At 38.0% G+C, this 19,515-nt stretch overlaps 1 protein-coding gene across 14 annotated transcripts in view; it reads right to left on the bottom strand.

The window, feature by feature from the left end:
- The window catches only part of PARG (poly(ADP-ribose) glycohydrolase), a 164,358-nt gene that overhangs the window by 51,600 nt on the left and 93,243 nt on the right, over positions 1-19,515 (bottom strand). For all 14 annotated transcript variants that reach the window (XM_064269831.1, XM_064269838.1, XM_064269832.1 and 11 more), the window contains 3 exons: positions 15,487-15,547; positions 11,676-11,751; positions 7,309-7,456 (listed from right to left, as the gene is read on the bottom strand). In XM_064269831.1, coding sequence (XP_064125901.1) covers positions 7,309-7,456; positions 11,676-11,751; positions 15,487-15,547 — 285 coding nt within the window. The remainder of the gene's footprint in view (positions 1-7,308; positions 7,457-11,675; positions 11,752-15,486; positions 15,548-19,515) is intronic.

Below are 19,515 nucleotides of genomic sequence, written 5' to 3'. Positions count from 1 at the left end.
AACAAAAAACATGAAATACTTAAGAATATATTTGAAAAAAAATGTACAAGACCTATACAATGAAAATTATAAAATATTGCTGAGTGAAATTACAGACCTAATTTCATTAGAGATATCCTTTTCATGTGTTAGAAGATATAATATTGCTAAGATATCAATTCTCCCCAAATTTATCTACAGATTCAAAGCAGTCCCAATCAAAACAGCAGCCAGCTTTTTCGTATATATTGACAAATTCATTCCAAGATGCAAAGGAACTAAAATAACCAAAAGAACTCTGAAAAAGAATAAAGTTGGAGGGCTCACACTACTTGATTTTAAGAATTATTGGAAAGCTACAGTAATTAGAACAGTATAATATTAGCAAAATAAAAGACAAATAGATCAATGGAGCAGAATAAAGAAGCTAGAGATGAGCCCACACATATGGAGACAACAGACTTCTGACAAAGGTAAGGCAGTGAAGAAACGACAGCTTTTTCAACAAAGGTGCTGGAAATATTGAAATAGCCAAATACAAAATAATGATCTTGGGTCCATACCTTGTACCACACACAAAAATTAACTCAAAATGAATTGTAGAGCCTAAATGTAAACCCTAAAACAATAAAAATCCTCAAAGAAAACATAGGAGAAAGTATTTGTTGGGCAAAGATTTCTTAGGTACAACATTAAAAGCGCAATCTATAAAAGAATAAATTGAGCTTCAAAATTAAACATTTTTGTTCTTCAAATGACACCGTTAACATCCAAGGCACAACGACTGGTCTCTACTCACCCGGAACAACAAAGCAAGAAGGAGAGTCAGAAATAGAAAGAAGATATGGAACGCAGGGCTAACTGACTCCATGAACAACTACTTCCTTTGCCATGAGACCAGGAAGAACCAGGTGCTGCCCCGCTTGCAATTACTGAACATTTTGATCAAAGGTTCCACAGAAGACTCCTCATCGACGGGGAAACTGCAGAACAGAATTTCAAATTCTCATGGACTCGAGACTTTCTGGAGCCACAGAGGGTGGATAAACCCCTGAAACTATTGGGGGGGGGGGTGACACTGTTAAGAGAATGAAAAAAACAAGATACAGACTGGGAGAAATTATTTCATTATTCAAAATTATTATAGATTCAAAATATACAAAGAACCTTCAAAACTCAATAAAAAAAAATAACAACCCAATTAAAAAATGGGCAAATGATCTGAACAGACACTTCAATGAAGATGAGAAAGTGGAGGAACTGTCACTCTTATACACTGCTGGAAGGAGCCCTGGTGGTGCAGCAGTTAAGTGCCTGGCTACTAACCAAAAGATCTGTGGTTTGAACTCACCAGCTGCTCTCCAGGAGAAAAGATTTGGCAACCTGCTCCTGTAAAGGATTACAGCCTAGGAAACCCTACGGGGCAGTTCTACTCAGTCACATTAGGTTCCTATGAGTCTGAATCGGCTAGATGGCATATAACAAGAGCAACAATATACACTGTTGGTGGGAATGTAATGGTACAGCCAATGTGGAAAACAGTCTAGCAGTTTCTAAAAAGACTAAACATGCTTCCACTATATGATCCAGTCATTGCACTCCTAGGTGTTTTCCCAAGAGAAAGAAAAGCTTATGTCTATACACAGACTCGTGTGCAAACATTCACTGCACCTTTACTTGTAACAGCCAAAAACCAGAATCAATCAAACGTCCATTAACAGATGAATAGGAAAAAAATTCTATTCCGCAAGAGAAAGGAATGGGCTACTGATATATGCAATGACATAGATCAACGTCAAATTAATTATGATGAATGAAAGAAGACGGAAGAATGTATTAACGCTATTATTCCATTTACGTTAAACTCTAGAAAATGTAAATTTCTCTGTACAACAGAAAACACACCAGAGGTTGCTTGGAGGTTGGCGGTAGGAAGGGGTGAGAGGCAGAGGTTATGAAGGGCCACAAGGAAACTTTGGGGGGGAATGGAAATAGGGCAAGTTAAAATGCCACAAAACTCAACAGTTCTTACCAAGGTTCAGCTGGTTTGCCTTGAACAAATGCTCCCTGGATTGCTGCAAGCCTTTGGTTAATTTCCATCAAAGTTCAGAAAAAGTTGATTCTGACCATTTTTGCCAGTGTTCTTATTGTTTTTATGGAGGAGACAATTTCAGAGGTGTTCACTCTGCCAATTTTTACTGATACCTCCATATCCTGTAAACACCTGCTGGTAAAGCGGCTTTTCACAAGCTGTTCTAAATCATTTAGACATATTATTTCTTAAAATCTCTGTGATTCTGTTGTTTTGGTGAGGTAAAACAAAAAATAAAAATTGTTAATTGTCTGTGTTTATGCTAGAAATTGGCTGGATCCTCAGCAAAGAAATTTCTTCTCGGATAGCGTCTCAGCTCCTTGAAATTAATCATTTGAAGCATTTCATCCAGAATGCTAAAGTTGTGATCCAAGTTGTATTAACTTGGAAAGACAAAACCCCTTTAGCCTCAACCTTGCCCAATTCACATATTGGCCATCTTTCTGAATTTGTTGTCTGTTATGTATGCAGATACAAAGGACGATTCAAGCTCACTGGGGGCGGAGAAAGTGCAAGGAATTACAGAACAAAAAATTAAAAATAAATTGTAGCAATGCTGGGCAACTAAACTAAATACTTTGAATTTTGGTTTCATACTGCTGTAGGGAGCAATAAATAGGTCTGGAATGTGACTGTCCCCATCATTTGGTTATATCCAATACGACTTTAAAAGATTTTTAATTTTGATCTACCTATATGGGATCAAACATACAATAACAACTTGAAAGATCAGACAGGAAACTTAGGGGGCAGTGAGTTTATGTTAACGGGGGAGGAACAACTCAGAAAAGCAGGGTGAGAATGGTTACGCAACTCAAAGAATGTGATCAGTGACACTGAATTGCACATTTAGAAACTGTTGAATTGGTTATGTGTTTTGCTATGTATATTCTCAACAGCAACAAAACAAATAACATGTTTAAAAAAAGATTTTTTATTTGTAGCAGTTAAGCTAAACTTGAGCTGAAGACTCAGAATAAAAATATCCCATCAGTTTTTAAGATGAATTTACATCCTTGAAATTAAAAACCTGATAAATGCTGAGCATTTAAACTCCTAGTTAATTTGTTTTCTTTGCTTCATTTCTGCTTCACTGGGAAAGTAGTAGGTCTCTTGTCATCTGCCATTAATGCTGCTGAAAACAAAGGCTGTCATTTCCCCTGGGAACATTAGAATTTTTTTCTATTTTTAAAGATAGTTTGCCTCCAGCCTAAAAAAGGACCCCTCTGGAGTTATGTCTGTCTCTAACCTACCTGCAACCACTGTAAACAAACAGAAAACTGCAGATCCAGGACCCACCTTCAGATCTGTGGTTACCTCAGGCAAAGGACATTTGGGGTGACTTTTAACTCAGCATTTTTTTCCAAATCCACTTAACTTTATTATAGTGCCTCCTAATTAATATCTGAGATGTGATGTTCCCTTAATGGAAACGGCCATTTCATCATCTATTTGCTGTCTGGATTTCTGCCATCTCCCTTCTTAGGAGCCCCTCAACCATGCACCGCAATCTCTCTGCCTGGTCAATTCCATTCCTTCAGTGACGCACCCAGGCTCAGCTAGCTAATGGCTGTGACTGGGCTGCCTGAAACCTGTGGAATGGCTTGAGAAATTGGAAATAAATTAAATTTATCGTTATTGTGGGGCATCTGCTTGGTATCAGACTTTTAAATGAGTATGAAACAGGTCATGCAAACAGGCAAATGCTTTTAACCAGGCAGCATATTCCCTCTATTTGCTAGGATTCTCCTTGGAGTAGCCGTGAGTTAAATTCGTTCAGTAAGTATGCATAGAGGGGAAGGAATTAAAGCTCTAGACTTTACTTTTCATTTTCTTTTTCATCCCTCCATACCATCCAGCAAATAGCTTTAATACCAAACAGTGTAACAGTAGCTCTGGGTGACTGTTGTGCTGTTTGGAGAATATATAAAGCAGATACATAGACATAAAAGTTTTCTGTTTGGTGAATATATAACCCTATTCCCCTGGGCTGTTTCTTTAAAGCAATTACAGGCAACTGTTTAACGCTGTGGCCACCTGAGGCAGTTTGGGTTGGGACAAACAACTTGTTCTGTTGCCATCCTGTCGATTCCGACTCATAGCGACCCTATAGGACAGAGTAGAACTGCCCCACAGGATTTCCAAAGACCCCCTGCTAGATTCCAACTGCTGGCCTTTGGTTAGCAGTCATAGGTTTCCCGGGACAACCAACAGGCTAATGAAAAACTTTAAAATGGAAAGCTAAGGAATGAGATGTCCATAGGAGGGTTTGAAAAGCTCTAAAACATTCCTGAGAATATAGACCAACAAGCTCAGGGCTGTGCTTACGATCAGGAAAGACCTGAGAAAATCGAAGCGCTCGCCTCTGGCTGATCTTGACACTGTGTAATCAGGAAGCGAAGGCTAAGGCAGAGCTGTCAACTGCCAGATAGAGTGCTGAAGGCATGCTCCAACTTGCAACACACACATATGCAAAGTCCCTTGGCAAAGTCTGGAAGACTTATTGGTTCCAGGCATTTAAGAAAATCTCTGTCCAATCATTAGCTGACACAAATCTAACCGCAGAGACTTCAGTAGCCACACATTACAAACAATACAGACTCTACAGACTTAGTTCAGGAAAGTCAATAAATAAACAGCAACAACAACAAGCTCTGGGAAGAGAGAAAAATCCGATTTCCACAGTACCACATTACATTATTTTAAATGTCTACTTTTCAACAACAATAAAAAAAATGAGACAAGCAAAGAAACAAGAAAGTTCTTGTTTATACCTAGGAAAAAAAGCAGTCAATAGAAACTGTTCCTAAAGAGGCCCAGATGTCTTTAAATCAGCTATTTTAAATATGTTTAAAGAACTAAAGGAAATTATATCTAAAGAGCTAAAGTATGACAGTGATGCCTCACAAATAGAAAACATCAAAAAAAGATACAAATTATATATTTAAAAAAGAACCAAATGGAAATTCTTAGAGTTGAAAAGTACAATAAATAAAAGAAAAAACTCACTAGAAGGGCTCAACTGAAGATTGCAAAGGGTAGAAGAATTAGTGAACTTAAAGACAGGTCAACTGAGATTATTCAGCCCGAAAACAGAAAGGAAAAAAAAAAAATGAAGAAAAATGAACAAAGTCTCAGAGACCTATGGCAAACTATCAAGCGTACCAACAAATGTATAATGGGATTTCTAGTAGGAAAGGAAAGAAAGAATATTTAAAGAAATAATAGCCAAAAACTTCCTAAATTTGATGAAAAACATTAAACATTTAAAAAGCTCATGAACTTGAAGTAGGATAAAGTCAGAGTCATAATCAAAAGTCATAATCAAACTATTAAAAGAGAAAGAGAGAATTCTGAAAGCAAAACATAAGGCATAAAACTGGGATACTCTTCTGAGGGTTGCTGCAAATGCACCCGAGGCAGAGTGTGACTTTAAGATTAGACCTTGGAGGTCATGGACGCTTCACAGACACATCCAAACTCCCCGAGGAGCCGAACTGCTGGGCTGTGGGGACCATGGTCTCGGGGAACATCTAGCTCAACCGGCATAACATAGTTTATAAAGAAAATGTTCTACATTCTACTTTGGTGAGTAGCATCTGGGGTCTTAAGAGCCTGTAAGGAGCCATCTAAGATACTCCATTGGTCTTGCCCCTTCAGTAGCAAAAGACAATTACGAAAACTAAAGATTCAAGGGAGATTAGTCCAAAGGGCTAAGGGACCACAACTACCATGGCCTCCACCAGCTGAGTCCAGTACAACTAGATGACGTCCAGCTACCGCCACTGACTGATCTGACAGGGATCAACAATAGAGGGTTCTGGACAGAGCTGGAGAAAAATGTAGAACAAAATTCTAACTTACAAAAAAGACCAGACTTACTGGCCTGACAGAGACTGGAGAAACCCTGAGAGTATGGCCCCCAGGCACTCTTTGAGCTCAGTAATGAAGTCACTCCTGAGGTTCACCCTTCAGCCAAACATTAGACAGTCCCATAAAATAAAACGAGACTAAAGGGTCATACCATCCCAGGGGCAAGAGATAGAAGGCAGGAGGGGACAGGAAAGCTGGTAATTGGGAACTCAAGGTCAAGAAGCAAGAGGGCTGTTAACCAACGTCATGAAACAATATGTGTACTGTTTAATGAGAAACTAGTTTGTTCTGCAAAACTTCATCTAAAGTACAGTTAAAAAAAAAAGTTTATTAAGAAAAAGAAAAAAAAAAAAAGAGATTAGACCTTGGAGTCTTAGTTTTGCCATATATCTCTTTGGAGGTTAACTTTGAATACACACTCAATATAACTCACAGGGAATGGTTTTCTCCCATTATGGTCTTTTGAAATAACAATAAACCGAATTTTCTGACCCAGGTGGAACTTTAGTCTCCTACACCTAATATCAAAGCAGGAACAGATTTCAAGATGAAATAAGAAACCCATTTTTGCAAGAAAAAAAAAAAAAAAAACACCAGCAGTAGAAGGCTGATTATGGTTTATATATAATACTTTTTTAAGCACTCAAATAAAAGGCTTAACTTACCTATGGTGGCCGATTAAGAGTCTCTTAAGAGCTAATTTTTTTTTTTTTTTTAGTATCTCATTCACAGCAAAATACTCTAATATATTGACACCTCAATTTGGAGAAATTTAAGTGAAGAAAAACAATTTTTAGTCTCTATAACAGGCCTTAAGTATAAATTTAACTAAATTTCCCCCTTTTCTCCTCCCACATTAACTTAAATCAAGGAGCTGCAATAATATAATCACACTTTCTCTGTTAGGATGAGAATCAGGGTAAATGTAATACTGATTTATTTCCCTTTTATAAAGCTCACTGTTGTACTGACTTTCTTCAAACACTATAACTGAGCTTTTTATATTTATATCGTGTCTTCACACTGAAGTGTAACAAATGATTTCCCAAACGTAAAGGAAGAAAAATAGAATATATGCTCAAAGGCATGCCACTGTTCTTTCGAAGAGCAGTATTATATCACAAAATGTAAAACTGAAGGGTAACCGAATCATTTTTATCCCTAAAGATACCAAAAAAAAAAAAAAAAAGAGTAGGAGTAAATGTCTTTCTCAAAATTAGATTAGAAAAACAAGACTGTAACAATTTCAAAAGGCAGGAATAAATAAAAGAACGTTAAAATACTGACAACTAATGCCCATGGCAGAGAAAAGCCGTATCTGAATGGAGAAAACTAATGCATTGTCCAGACTTCCAAAAACTAACCTGTGATGATAAGACATTCATTGTGATCCAGCACCTCCGTGAAGAGTCGTGATACAATCAACTCAGGATTGATTAAAAATCGGATTTCTTCCTGCACAAGTCCTGCACTAGTTACACCACCTCCAACAAAACGATTTGCAAAATCCACCTGTATTTGGGAAAATGTGGCATGTTGAATGATGTTAAAAACTCACATACATGATAGAGAGGCACACTTCCTCTAAGCTCTAATATCTTCCTTTCCTCTAAAATACAATCCCTAAATTAGCAATCTTCCCAGGGAAGACAGGTTACTGTTGCTTGCACTCTTTCATCTCATTGCAATTAACATTTCTGTATGTTTCTCTGTACCCCAAAACTTTGGGAGGAACCTGGATAATGGAGCTTTTAGGTACTTTTACCTAGGAAGCCTCAATGTAGTTTATGAACTTTTACTTATAAGCCTTATTAGTGCCTCAGGAGCAACAAATCAAGGGAGATCTTTATCTGGGAAAGGTTTTAAGACCATTTCCCAATCACTCACTCAATTTCCCTTTATGTATTTCACATGACTTTAATATAATTATCTTTCTTACATAACATATAACAAACACTTGTCCTGTACAAACGAAGGTTCAGTGATTGATCTTTCCTTTTATAAGCTTTTTCTTCTGTGGAAGAATGAAAGAATAGAATTTTTGTCCTTCTGAATTTAGCTCCAAACCCCAAATTGTATGAACATTACAAGCTATATTTTTTAAAAACTATACCTTCCCCCCCAAAAAGGAAAGAAAGACAGAAAACCCAGTTTCACAACAACAAAGATTCAACTAAAATATTTCATATTTAGTTTAAATTTATACGTTAAGTTTCCTGTGGAGTGCTATGACAGAATCCCCAAGCCCCTACTAATAAAAGTGAGTTACGTAATCCTTGGTAGAAAGCAAATTCAACCCACCAGCATTATTTCAGTTTGCCTTAAACTTACTAAGCACTACAATATGTGTGATACTACGCTACGCCCTATGGGGCAATATATAAAGAATGGTTTCCATCTTTGCTTTAGATTACTCAATTTGAGGAGTGAAGATTATACACACACACAAAACTTGTGTATATACATAGTCATACACACTAATAAAACAATTTATTAAGCACAGCAAAGGGGGCTTATATGCTTTCAGACTCTTGTCAAATATAAGATTGCTTTAAGCTTAGTTGTGTTTCCTGAGGCAATTATGATACTAAAGGATATATGAAGCCTATTTTACAAAAGAGTAAAACAAAAATATGAATCTTTTGATACACAGAAATACATGTGAAAGACAAATTATTAGAAGGCAAAATAAAAACAGTCTTCTTTTACCAAAGAAGAATTTGGAAAACTGAAAAATACCACTGGTCAAGTTCTTGAAATGAGTTACCACAGGGAATAATATATTTGGGTGTATTTTCTGGGGTACTAAATCAATGCCAAAAAGAAGTAACTCTTTAGTGTACACAGAAAAACAATTTTAGCAAAACTAGACAGTTGATTAAATTAGTTATCTACTACATATGAAATCTTTATGCATTGGATCAACTATGGCTTAAACTGTTCAACAAATACTCACTGAGTATTGCGTGGAACCAGGGAAAACAAAGATGAATAAACCTGGTGCCTGGCCTCACAGCATTTACAGTCTAGATGGGAGTTGGCCACAGAAGCATAATGATGACTATTAAAGAATCTGATACTTTCCAAGTAATACAATTAATTGGAATTGGAATATGAAGGGAGCATAGGGAAGCTTTACAGAGAATGTGGCATTCAATCCAGATTTAGCTGACACGTAGGCTAAGGAAATAATATGCACAAGGACACAGAGAAAAAAACAAAGGTAAGTAGCTATATAAAAGGAATGCTCAGCGATTCCTCCTGCCTGCCTGCAACGCAGAGTATGCGGAAGGTTACAGTTGACAATGAGATGGGAAGAGCGGTCTGGGGTCTAGAATGCCACGCTAAGAATTTTCTGCTTAATTCTGAAGGTTCTGGGAAAGACTCTAAAAAGCAAAGTAACAATTGGATATGTGTTTTAGGAAGATAATACAGGCAGGACTTTAAAGAATAGACTGGAAAAGTATAAGATGAAAAGCAAAAGGAATGGTTAGGTGACTACTGAATAGTTCAGACAAGTACTACTAGAATCTCAGACAGGCAGTGGGAAAGAAAGTAGAGGAAAGACAGGAGGCCTAGCGAAGAATTAAAACGGTCAGCACATGAGAACTAAGGCTGGCTGAGGACCTACTGTGAATGCAAAGCAGAAACAGAGAAGGTTTGGGATTGGCTAAACTTAATTTTTACTGGAACAAGGTACAGAACTAAAATAAAAAGATAAGCTCTATCCATCTTATGTACTACTTGGTAATGATCTATGAAATGCATTCAACGTGTGTGCTATTGTTCATTCTTTGAACAAAAAGGGCAGCATTCATTACTTGAAAAGTGTGCATAGAATAAACGCACTAAACTCAGTATGCCTCTAAAAGCAGGGGTCTTTTAGAAAATTGAAGTTTCTAATACTTAAAAAAGTTCTAATAAAAGGTTCTCTAAAAAAAAAAAAAAAAACCACAGGTGAGAAGCCTGTTCCAGTACATGAAAACAAGCATATAAATGCTTCTGTATTTTTAGCCAGTCATTTTCTAAGTCACTTTAAAGCTACTTGTTCAGATTACTTAGTTTCTGAATTATAACTTGATGAAAAGAGAGAAATGATAACACTGCTTAGAGAGGTCTTGTTGTTGCCATTCAGCATAATGTAATTTATATTCCACACAAGGAGCTTTGAGCATTGCAATACAATATCCCCTGATCTCCTGGGGATACATGGCATGGGCAGGGAGAACAATTAATAGTGCTAGCAGCCTTTATGGTATTCTTTTAATCTACTGAGGGCTCACATTTCATCTATAATTTATTCCAGGGAAGAGGGGAGAATCTCAACCTTGAATGTTGCTAAGTAATTCCTTGTTGAATTATAGTGTAATAAAAGGTCAGGATCTGTGTGGCGCTAACTAGCAGTGGTTTTGTTCACTTCACGTGCATTAAGACTCCCTCAGTTAATCCATGACGTTAACGTAGGAAAAAACTTCACCAAAAAGGAAATGTGAGAAGTAAGTGATATTCATTTAAGCATATTTCAAGCATATTTTTAAATAAAAGTACCCCTTTTTTTTTCAAAAGTATAGAACATTATTAATTAAGCTATCCTAAATACTGTTTATGAGCTCAAATTATCACTGGAAGAAGGTGATTTAACACAAAACATGCTTTGTCTCTTTGAAGATTAGAATTACACATACGTCTAAATAAAAGGCTATGCTAAAAAAAGAATCTATTTCACTAGACACTTGGAGCGTAAGTATAAATAACTAGCCAAAATACACAAATCAGTGTAGTCATTTTACAATATACATTATGTATTCAAACAAATCAGCCCGTTCTCAGGCAACTGCTTTCTCCAGCTTCTGACCTGATAAAAGGCATCAAATAAAGAGCTAAGAAGAAAAATCTGTTACTCCCAGTATAAATGTTGTGCAAGCTTTTTTCAATAAAAATTAAATTTACAATGCTCTTATAAATGGGACAAGGATACAAAACATTTTGTCTATGATTAGTGAATTTAAAAAAAATCACTGTAAAACAAAAGGAAAACGTGCTTAGGTTAGGTGTTGCAGCATTTTTTTACAGCTAGATAGGTACACAAAGTGTTCTGTTAACCTCTTTTTCCAAAAATATTTTTTTAGAGTAAAGGCAATAACACAAATTAACAGGAAAGATTTAAGGGTGGACAAAATTACCTGCTCTAAAACTAGGAAATGACGTTAGTAAGCACAGTTGGCTCTTGTACCTAAAACAGTTATATATGGGAGTGAGGCCTTTCTTATCAATCAATTTTAAACTGTCTGACTCTGAGACCTAAACAAGGCTGTTGGTGACAGAAAACATCTCAAGTTGGTCATCATTTGGGGAGAGCAGGAGCCTTTAAAGAAAAAGAACAAAACTGCCTGGTGACAGCTCGTCAAGACCATACCCTAGAAACTTCCTCCACTGTCAACCTACAATCAGTGTCTGAACCGAGAGGCCTGATGTTGTCCAGATCCTGGGATTTTCTGTCAAAGGTTCTTTTCAAGAGGCACATGTGAGAAACAGAGAGCGTGCACTGACAATAACTACATTACCAAGGCTGTCAAAGTGATCTGTTTGGTGTTTTCTCCATCCTGCTATTATGCTTCTTTGCATTAAATCAGTTTAGGAGATAAATAAACAGCTTCTCAAATTTTTTCTACTTTCAGAAGCTTGACAAGAGAAAGTCCCAAACACACGCACACTGCTATGATTCACCTACCTGGAGCATGCCTTGGCCATTTCCTTCTATAGTGCCTTCATAAGTGACATGTAACCGAGTCAGGGGCTTCTCACATCTATAATTTAAAAAGATACTTCCTTATTTGTTTGTTTAACAGCAAGTAATTTGCTACAGAAAAATTTGAAATTATAGGTAACAATAAAAGAAAAAATGCAACCACCCAAATATAAAAACCAGAAATAGATGCCTATTAACATTTTTGGTGTAGATTCTCCAAAGTTTTTTCCTACTCAAATATGTAAATATACACATTTAAGTTAAAATGGGATTATAAACTCTTTTGAAACCTGTTTTTCTTCTACATGATATCAAAGTTTCTCCTCTTTAAGATAGTTGAAAAACTTCTCAAAGTAGAAAAAAAATTAAGGTCTATAAAGTTTTATCATTATTAGCAACCTAAAAAAAGAGCCATAGGAAGATTGGGCAATGAATCATACATGATTCTCAGAGGGGCTCTCCTTTCAGCAATTTGCAGACGTGTATGTGTGTTCGTGGGGTGGGGGGGTTGATGAAAATACCTACCACAGAAATTCCAATCTATTTCTATATTAATAAGGTTGACAGATGAACTTAGTGCCTACAGAAGGCAGTTATTTTCTTTCCCTTTTATAAACTATGGTCACTAAGGTGTTTAGCTGGCTTACATTTAAATTGAAAATCAATTTCATTTTATTGACAGCATTTTATGACATTTTTCCTTCTTAGAGTTTTTCCCCTGTTCATTTACTGAATAAAAAGTATAAATTATAATTGAATATAACAGATGAGAGCTAAGCTAACCTATGGAAATTATACTAGGATGGTAATAATTCTAGGGGGGATTATATTTTTTAAAACAATTTAGAAGGTTAGCTGAGGAAGCACTATTTACTCACTGAAATTTGTTCCCTTCCTGGTTTCAATGAGTCTAAACGCATTTCTGGCAAAGCTCCAGCCCGACTGACTGATACCTTAAAGTCAGGAGATAATTCAGTACAGGTTCTGTTCAAAGAACTTCATTTGCATTAATTAATTTAATCATCACAACAACCCTATTTTTATTTCCTTTTACAGATGAGAAAACAAAAGCACAGAAAGCACTTAAGTAACTCGTCAAAGGCTGTAAACGAAGCCTGAGGATTTGAACCCAGGAAGCCTAATACCACGGTCCAAGCTCTTAACCACTATGCTACAGCTTCTGAAAAATTACTCTGCAAATCTCATGTAGAAAGTAGTACCCAAGTTTTTGGTTTTTTTTTTTTTACTTCCTTTTCTTTAGGTCCTACTTCCCTAAGGATATTACGCAGAGGGAGATCTCCTATGAGGATACTACTGGAAAGATAAAGCACGATCCAGAAATCTCTGGTTGTCAGTTAGAACTTCAAGGCAGAATCCCATCTGTTGTCACCTGTTCCTCACTACTAAAGCTGGCAACTTGTAGTGAAGTTGTCAATAAAATTATGAAACTGCTAGAAACTTTTTTTTTAAAAAACATCCTCCAACTTCCTGGTAGGTCTTCCCTTAGGATGGCAGCAAATCCCCCACATCCCTGCCCCAGGAATCAAAGACACACACTATTCTGGCTCTCAGTGATTACTAAGGCTGGCTAAGGTGTTTACTGAACAGTTAGGGTTTAACTCTAACATGCCAGGAAGCTCAGAATTCAGGAAAGCCTCAGATCTCCTGGCACCCATTTAGCCCCTTACTCTCAGAAACACCAACAATCCTCATCTCTTCTTCATCCTCCCTCTTTATGTGAATGCATGTTCTGGCTCAGTGGAGTCTGGGAGACTGATTTTAATTACATTCTCCAACTTACTTACGAAGCGGCTAAAACAAAAAAGAGATCAATGAAATAAAAAAGAGTTAGAAAAGGCATCAAGTTAAACTCTGTCTATCAAAGTCAAGGGGGAACATCTTGGTCTTACTTAGGGGCAAAGCTATGGCACCTTGCTGACACAGCAGCCTTGCTGGTCTCTGCATCTCTGCCTGTCCCTTCTGTCCCAGATGGTGATGTACAAATGGGCATCCTGCCACACTAAGCCAAAAAAACAAAAACCCGTTGCCATTAAGTCAATTCCGACTCATAGCACTCAGGACAGAGTAGAACTGCTCCACAGAGTTTACAAGGAGCACCTGGTGGATCTTAACTGCTGACCTTTTGGTTAGCAGCGGTAGCTCTTAACCACTATGCCACCATGGTTTTCATGCTAGTACCAAGTAACAGTCAGATGCAGAGTGGAGACCCTGAGCTGAATGAAAAGTAAGTTCTCTGACTGATCTTTCAAGATCTACACCAAAGTGACGTGAACGTCTGTGTTCCTATTAGAGACTAACAGAAAGAGCTAAGGAAAACAATCCTCTGTGCTCTCTTCTGGTTAGATAACACAGTAGAGTGTTACTTTCAGTTCTAGGCACCATATCTTAACAGGGATCAATAAACAGGAGGCATATCAGAGATACAGTGTTTGGAATCTGTATTATACATGCAATAGAAAGAATAAGTTTAGTATGGAGAAGAAAGGACTGTGTATACTGGCAGAGGTAGGGCAGGTCCAGAAAGTATTTTTAAAGAATGTCTAACATTAAAAAAAAAAAATTAGATTTATTAATTGTAGCTCTAGAAGGAAGAATCAGGAATAGTGGGGAAAGAGTCATTTGAAAGACAGACGTTTAGTAAATGAGAGAATTAGATAATAATACACACAGCTAACACTGGACTAGGCTGAGATAAAATGGTGAATTTCCCATCACTGGAACTGTCTAGTCTCCATCTGTCACAGGTATTACAGAGGCAGCTGATATTTTCAGTAGGCAGCTGGACCAGGTGACTTCCTGGGGTCTCTTTCATCTCTAATACGCCATGACTCCAAAATGCTATACCTGTTCTCTTCCTTTCCTTGCTAGTTTTTTTTTCCTTCAGGTTGCTTAACCTTTTCTCTACTTTCTCTATTAATAATCACCTCAGCCATGCCTTCAGCCTCCTGAACTAAGGTACTTTGTCTTTCAACTCACAATTAAATATCTTTGATGGATGCCTTAAGAAAAATAAGGGAAATTAATTTTTATTAATTTCCTTCATCACTAATTTCAAACAAAACAATTACAAACTACGATAAAAGCTGTTAGCAAGTGAAAAGGAGAGGCACTGGTTAACATGAATGCACACTTAAATACTCATATCCTCACATGTTTGTAGAAAGTTTGTCCACACTTTCAGTGCACTGGGGATTTGCTCTACGTTAGGAACCATGTGAATATTTCAGGGCACGAAGAATGTTTCAAATTTGAATTAAATCATACTGGTTATTGATATCCTTAGTATTTGCAGATAAAAAAATCCAAGAAAGAGCAAATTAGCAACTTCTATAAAATCTGCCAGTAGTACACATGGACAGCCAAATTTCAAAATCCTTGTCACTCTAGACAAGCACAGTCTACATCATTTTAGTTTAATAAAAAAGGCTTCCCAAAAACTGTATTACAGAAATAAAAAACAAACAGTAACCAAAAAAAAAAAAAGAGTAAGGAAGAACATTTAAATATTGGTGTTCCATTTAATATTAGTATCTTCACACATCAAACTCCTCAATTTTAATACGATTTTGTTTCAGAAGAGCAAACTAAGTCAACAGGTTAGAAGTCAAAAGGTTGCAGACTTTCACTCAAAAGGAATGACTTCCAACTATGGGCACTGTCAATGAATCACTTATAGGAATGAACTCCATGGCACCAGGGCAATTAGAGATTGAAAGGGGCAGTAGGGTAGAATCCTCTCATGGTAAGACAGCCCTTCTTTTATGATTATTACCTTTCCCATTCTGGAAAATCTTCAAGACTCTGTCTTGTAAATGTCACCAACCCAGTAGGTTCTACAAAAGCAAAAAAAAAAAAAACACTCTAAGTTTTAATTTTAAAAAGATTATATATATTCAGTAAAAGGGTTAAGTCTAACAATGGCTATAAAACTAGTCAAGAAATACCAAACCTAGTGCTGGAGTACAACAGAAGATTGACTTAAAACAGTATATCCTTACATTAGGTTTTTGTTTGGGTTCTATAAGACAGTAAGTCCTTGCTAAACAAAACCATACAAATAAAAACACCACGGTAGGATCTGATTGCCAGTACTTTCTTGTCATGCTTTCTAAAATGAATACACTTTTTTAAAAAATCCTTGTTTTTACAAAAAAGATGCATAATGGGTACAGGTTATGCAATTAAGACAAAACTGAATTCGAATGTGTAGATTCTTTGTCAAAGAAAAGCCTTAACCCTATGCCCAGAGACTAGTGAATGGATATACATTTACGTGATTTAAAGTAACGTAAAATAAAATGTTTACGATTACAAAATAAAATCATTGGCATGTTCTCTGGAGTTAACAAAGAAAATCATTAGCATGTCCTCTGGAGTTAACAAAGGAAATCATTGGTATGTCCTCTGGAGTTAACAAAGGAAATCATTGGCATGTCCTCTGGAGTTAACAAAGGAAATCATTGGTATGTCCTCTGGAGTTAACAAAGGAAATCATTGGCATGTCCTCTGGAGTTAACAAAGGAAATCATTGGCATGTCCTCTGGCGCTAACAAAGGAAATCATTGGCATGTCCTCTGGAGTTAACACAGCTAAATCTTGGGCTTAAACAATAAGCTGTTGCTCTACTTATTGGGAGACACCTTAGACAGAAGGAGAGATTACCGTGTTCTAGGAGTTTATAAAAGAAAGATTACGTATCTTTCAAGAAGCAATATATTTGAGAGGATCAAAATGAAATACTATTGACACAGCAAATAATTTTAGAGGATAAGATCTTTTTTTTTTTTTTTTTGGTTAAATTTATTTTATTTAAGCCAGTGGCAAAAACAACAAATAAATCAGCCGGCCAGAATTAATTTGTTTGATTCAAATCCGGGAACAAACTAAAAAGGCCAGGCCATTTCTGTTTTCTTCTGTTTAAAAGAAAGCTCTTAGGCAGAGAGGTATGTCAGGAACTATTAGTGATAACGGTGGTACAGTCCCAGTGAAAGACTTGCAACCATTTCATTCCTAAGGACAAGTCCTCATTTCTTTGCTTTCACTCACAACAATAACAACTCAAAAATGATATGGACTGTAGTTCTGGGAAGACGGCAGTGTAAACAGACCATGGTTTTGACCCTCCCCCACAAATATAACAGGAAACACAACAAGGAAATAGTGCTCAGCTTTGACAGACCCTGAATCAGGGAGCAGTGAGGAACTGCAGACAGCAAGAATCAGTGAATAAACAATGAGCTGCATATGGTAGGAATCACCTTTCCCAGCAGCCCTGCCTTTCCCCCCAGCCACACAGGCTGCTGGCTGCTGTGAACAGGGGGGAAGTAGCCCCAGAAAAGGAGCCTGCTTCCCTAACCACCATAGTCCTTGCCTGTACAAAAAGAAAGCAACCCGAAGTTCTGCTCTAAAATGAACAAGACAGACCTCCTTGGGGGTCCGTTTGGAGTGTACAAGCACTTCCTACAACCGGTGTCGACTGCAAGTCTAAAGGGAACTGCTATACAGAAAGACCCTGCAGTGGAGTCTGCTCTCATAGTCATCACTCTACCTGCCTCCCTGTGTAACCCAGAGCTCAGGCCTCTGAAACCAGCAGGACAGCCCTCCCTGGGGATCAGTTTGGGTCTCTCTGTTCCCCCTTCCAGCTGATGACTGCTGACTGGGGCTGCTGCGTGTGAGGAAGCAGGCATTTTGAGTGAAGGCCACATCCACAGCCAACATACCATGGGGCGGGCTCTGACAGCAACAAGGCAGACCTCCCTTGGGGCCCAGCTGGAGTGTGAAAACCCCTCCCCCAACCAGTAACTGTTGGCTGCTGGACTGATATGAACTCCTACAGCAGGTCCCTTACCGTGCAGGTAGGAGGTGGGTCACCTAAGTGGAGACTGCTCCCTCAACCACCACAGGGATACTGGGGCTCCAAAACCAATAAGACAGATCTCTCAGAGACCCTTCTGGGGAGTGCCAGTCCCTCCTCCTCCTGAAATGGAGGGAAGTCTGCCTGTGCTTCCCCTGAATGCCAGCTCAGATATAAGCAGCCCCCACAGAGCAGGGAAAGAAGCCTCGGGCAAACTGGAGGGCAACACCCAGCCCTGAAGGGGGCTCCTTGGGTAGGGGTTTTCTAACTAAAAATGCGGTTGCAGAAACAGACAAGAGAGTAATAACCACAGAGAGGGGACTGCACCCACTGGTGGACAGACCAATTAGTACACAATATCTTGCCTGAATTCCCACAGAATCCTTCACTATTGCAACTCAAGGCTTGAATTTTTTCTTCAGTTCTTTTAGCTTGAGAAACGCTGAGCGTATTCTTCCTTTTGGAATTCCATTTCCAGCTCTTTGCACATGTCATTATAATACTTTATTTTGTCTTCTCTAGCCGCCCTTTGAAATCTTCTGTTCAGTTCTTTTACTTCATCAATTCTTCCTTTAGCTTTAGCTGCTCTATGCTCAAGGGCAAGTTTCAGAGTCTCCTCCAACATCCATCTTGGTCTTTTATTTCTTTCCTGTCTTTTCAGTGCCTCTTGCTTTCTTCGTGGATGATGTCCTTGACGTCATTCCACAACTCGTCTGGTCTTCGGTCACCAGTGTTCGATGCGTCAAATCTATTCTTGAGATGGTCTCTAAATTCAGGTGGGATATACTCAAGGTCATATTTTGGCTCTCGTGGACTTGCTCTGATTTTCTTCATTTTCAGCTTGAACTTGCATAGGAGCAATTTATGGTCCATTCCACAGTTGGCCCCGTCCTTGTTCTGACTGATGGTATTGAGCTTTTCCATCGTGTCTTTCCACAGATGTAGTCGATTTGATTTCTGTGTGTTCCATCTGGCGAGGTCCATGTGTATAGTCGCCGTTTATGTTGGTGAAGGGAGGTATTTGCAATGAAGAAGTCATTGGTCTTGCAAAATTCTATCATTCGATCTCGGGCATTGTTTCTATCACCAAGGCCGTATTTTCCAACTACTGATCCTTCTTCTTTGTTTCCAACTTTTACATTAAAATCACCAGTAATTATCAAGTGTCGAGTTGCAATAGTGAAGGATTCTATGGGGAAAATATTAAACGACACAAAAAAGCATCAAAAGAAGATGGAAGGAATACACAGAGTCATTATACCAAAAAGAATTAGTCAATGCTCAACCATTTCAAGAGGTGGCATATGATCAGGAACCGATGGTACTGAAGGAAGAAGTCCAAGCTTCCCTGAAGGCATTCGCGAAAAACAAGAATCCAGGAATTGATGGAATATCAACTGAGATGTTTCGACAAACGGATGCAGCGCTGGAGGTGCTCACTCGTCTATGCCAAGGAATATGGAAGACAGCTTCCTGGCCAATTGACTGGAAGAGATCCATATTTATGCCTATTCCCAAGAAAGGTGATCCAACCGAATGTGGAAATTATAGAACGATATCATTAATATCACACACAAGCAAAATTTTGCTGAACATTATTCAAAAATGGCTGCAGCAGTATATTGACAGGGAAATGCCAGAAATTCAGGCTGGTTTCAGAGGAGGACGTGGGACCAGGGATATCATTGCTGATGTCAGGTGGATCCTGGCTGAAAGCAGAGACTACCAGAAGGATGTTTACCTGTGTTTTATTGACTGTGCAAAGGCACTCAACTGTGTGGATCATAACAAATTAGGGATAACGTTGCAAAGAATGGGAACTCCAGAACACTTAATTGTGCTCATGAGGAACCTTTACATAGATCAAGAGGCAGTTGTTCAGACAGAACAAGGGGATACTGATTCGTTTAAAGTCAGGAAAGGTGTGCACCAGGGTTGTACTTTTTC

The sequence above is a fragment of the Loxodonta africana genome, chromosome 16 (genome assembly GCF_030014295.1).
Source record: "Loxodonta africana isolate mLoxAfr1 chromosome 16, mLoxAfr1.hap2, whole genome shotgun sequence".
Taxonomy (NCBI): Eukaryota; Metazoa; Chordata; class Mammalia; order Proboscidea; family Elephantidae; genus Loxodonta; species Loxodonta africana.
Note: the sequence above shows the minus strand (reverse complement) of the source record. Positions and strands in the feature narration are given on the sequence as shown.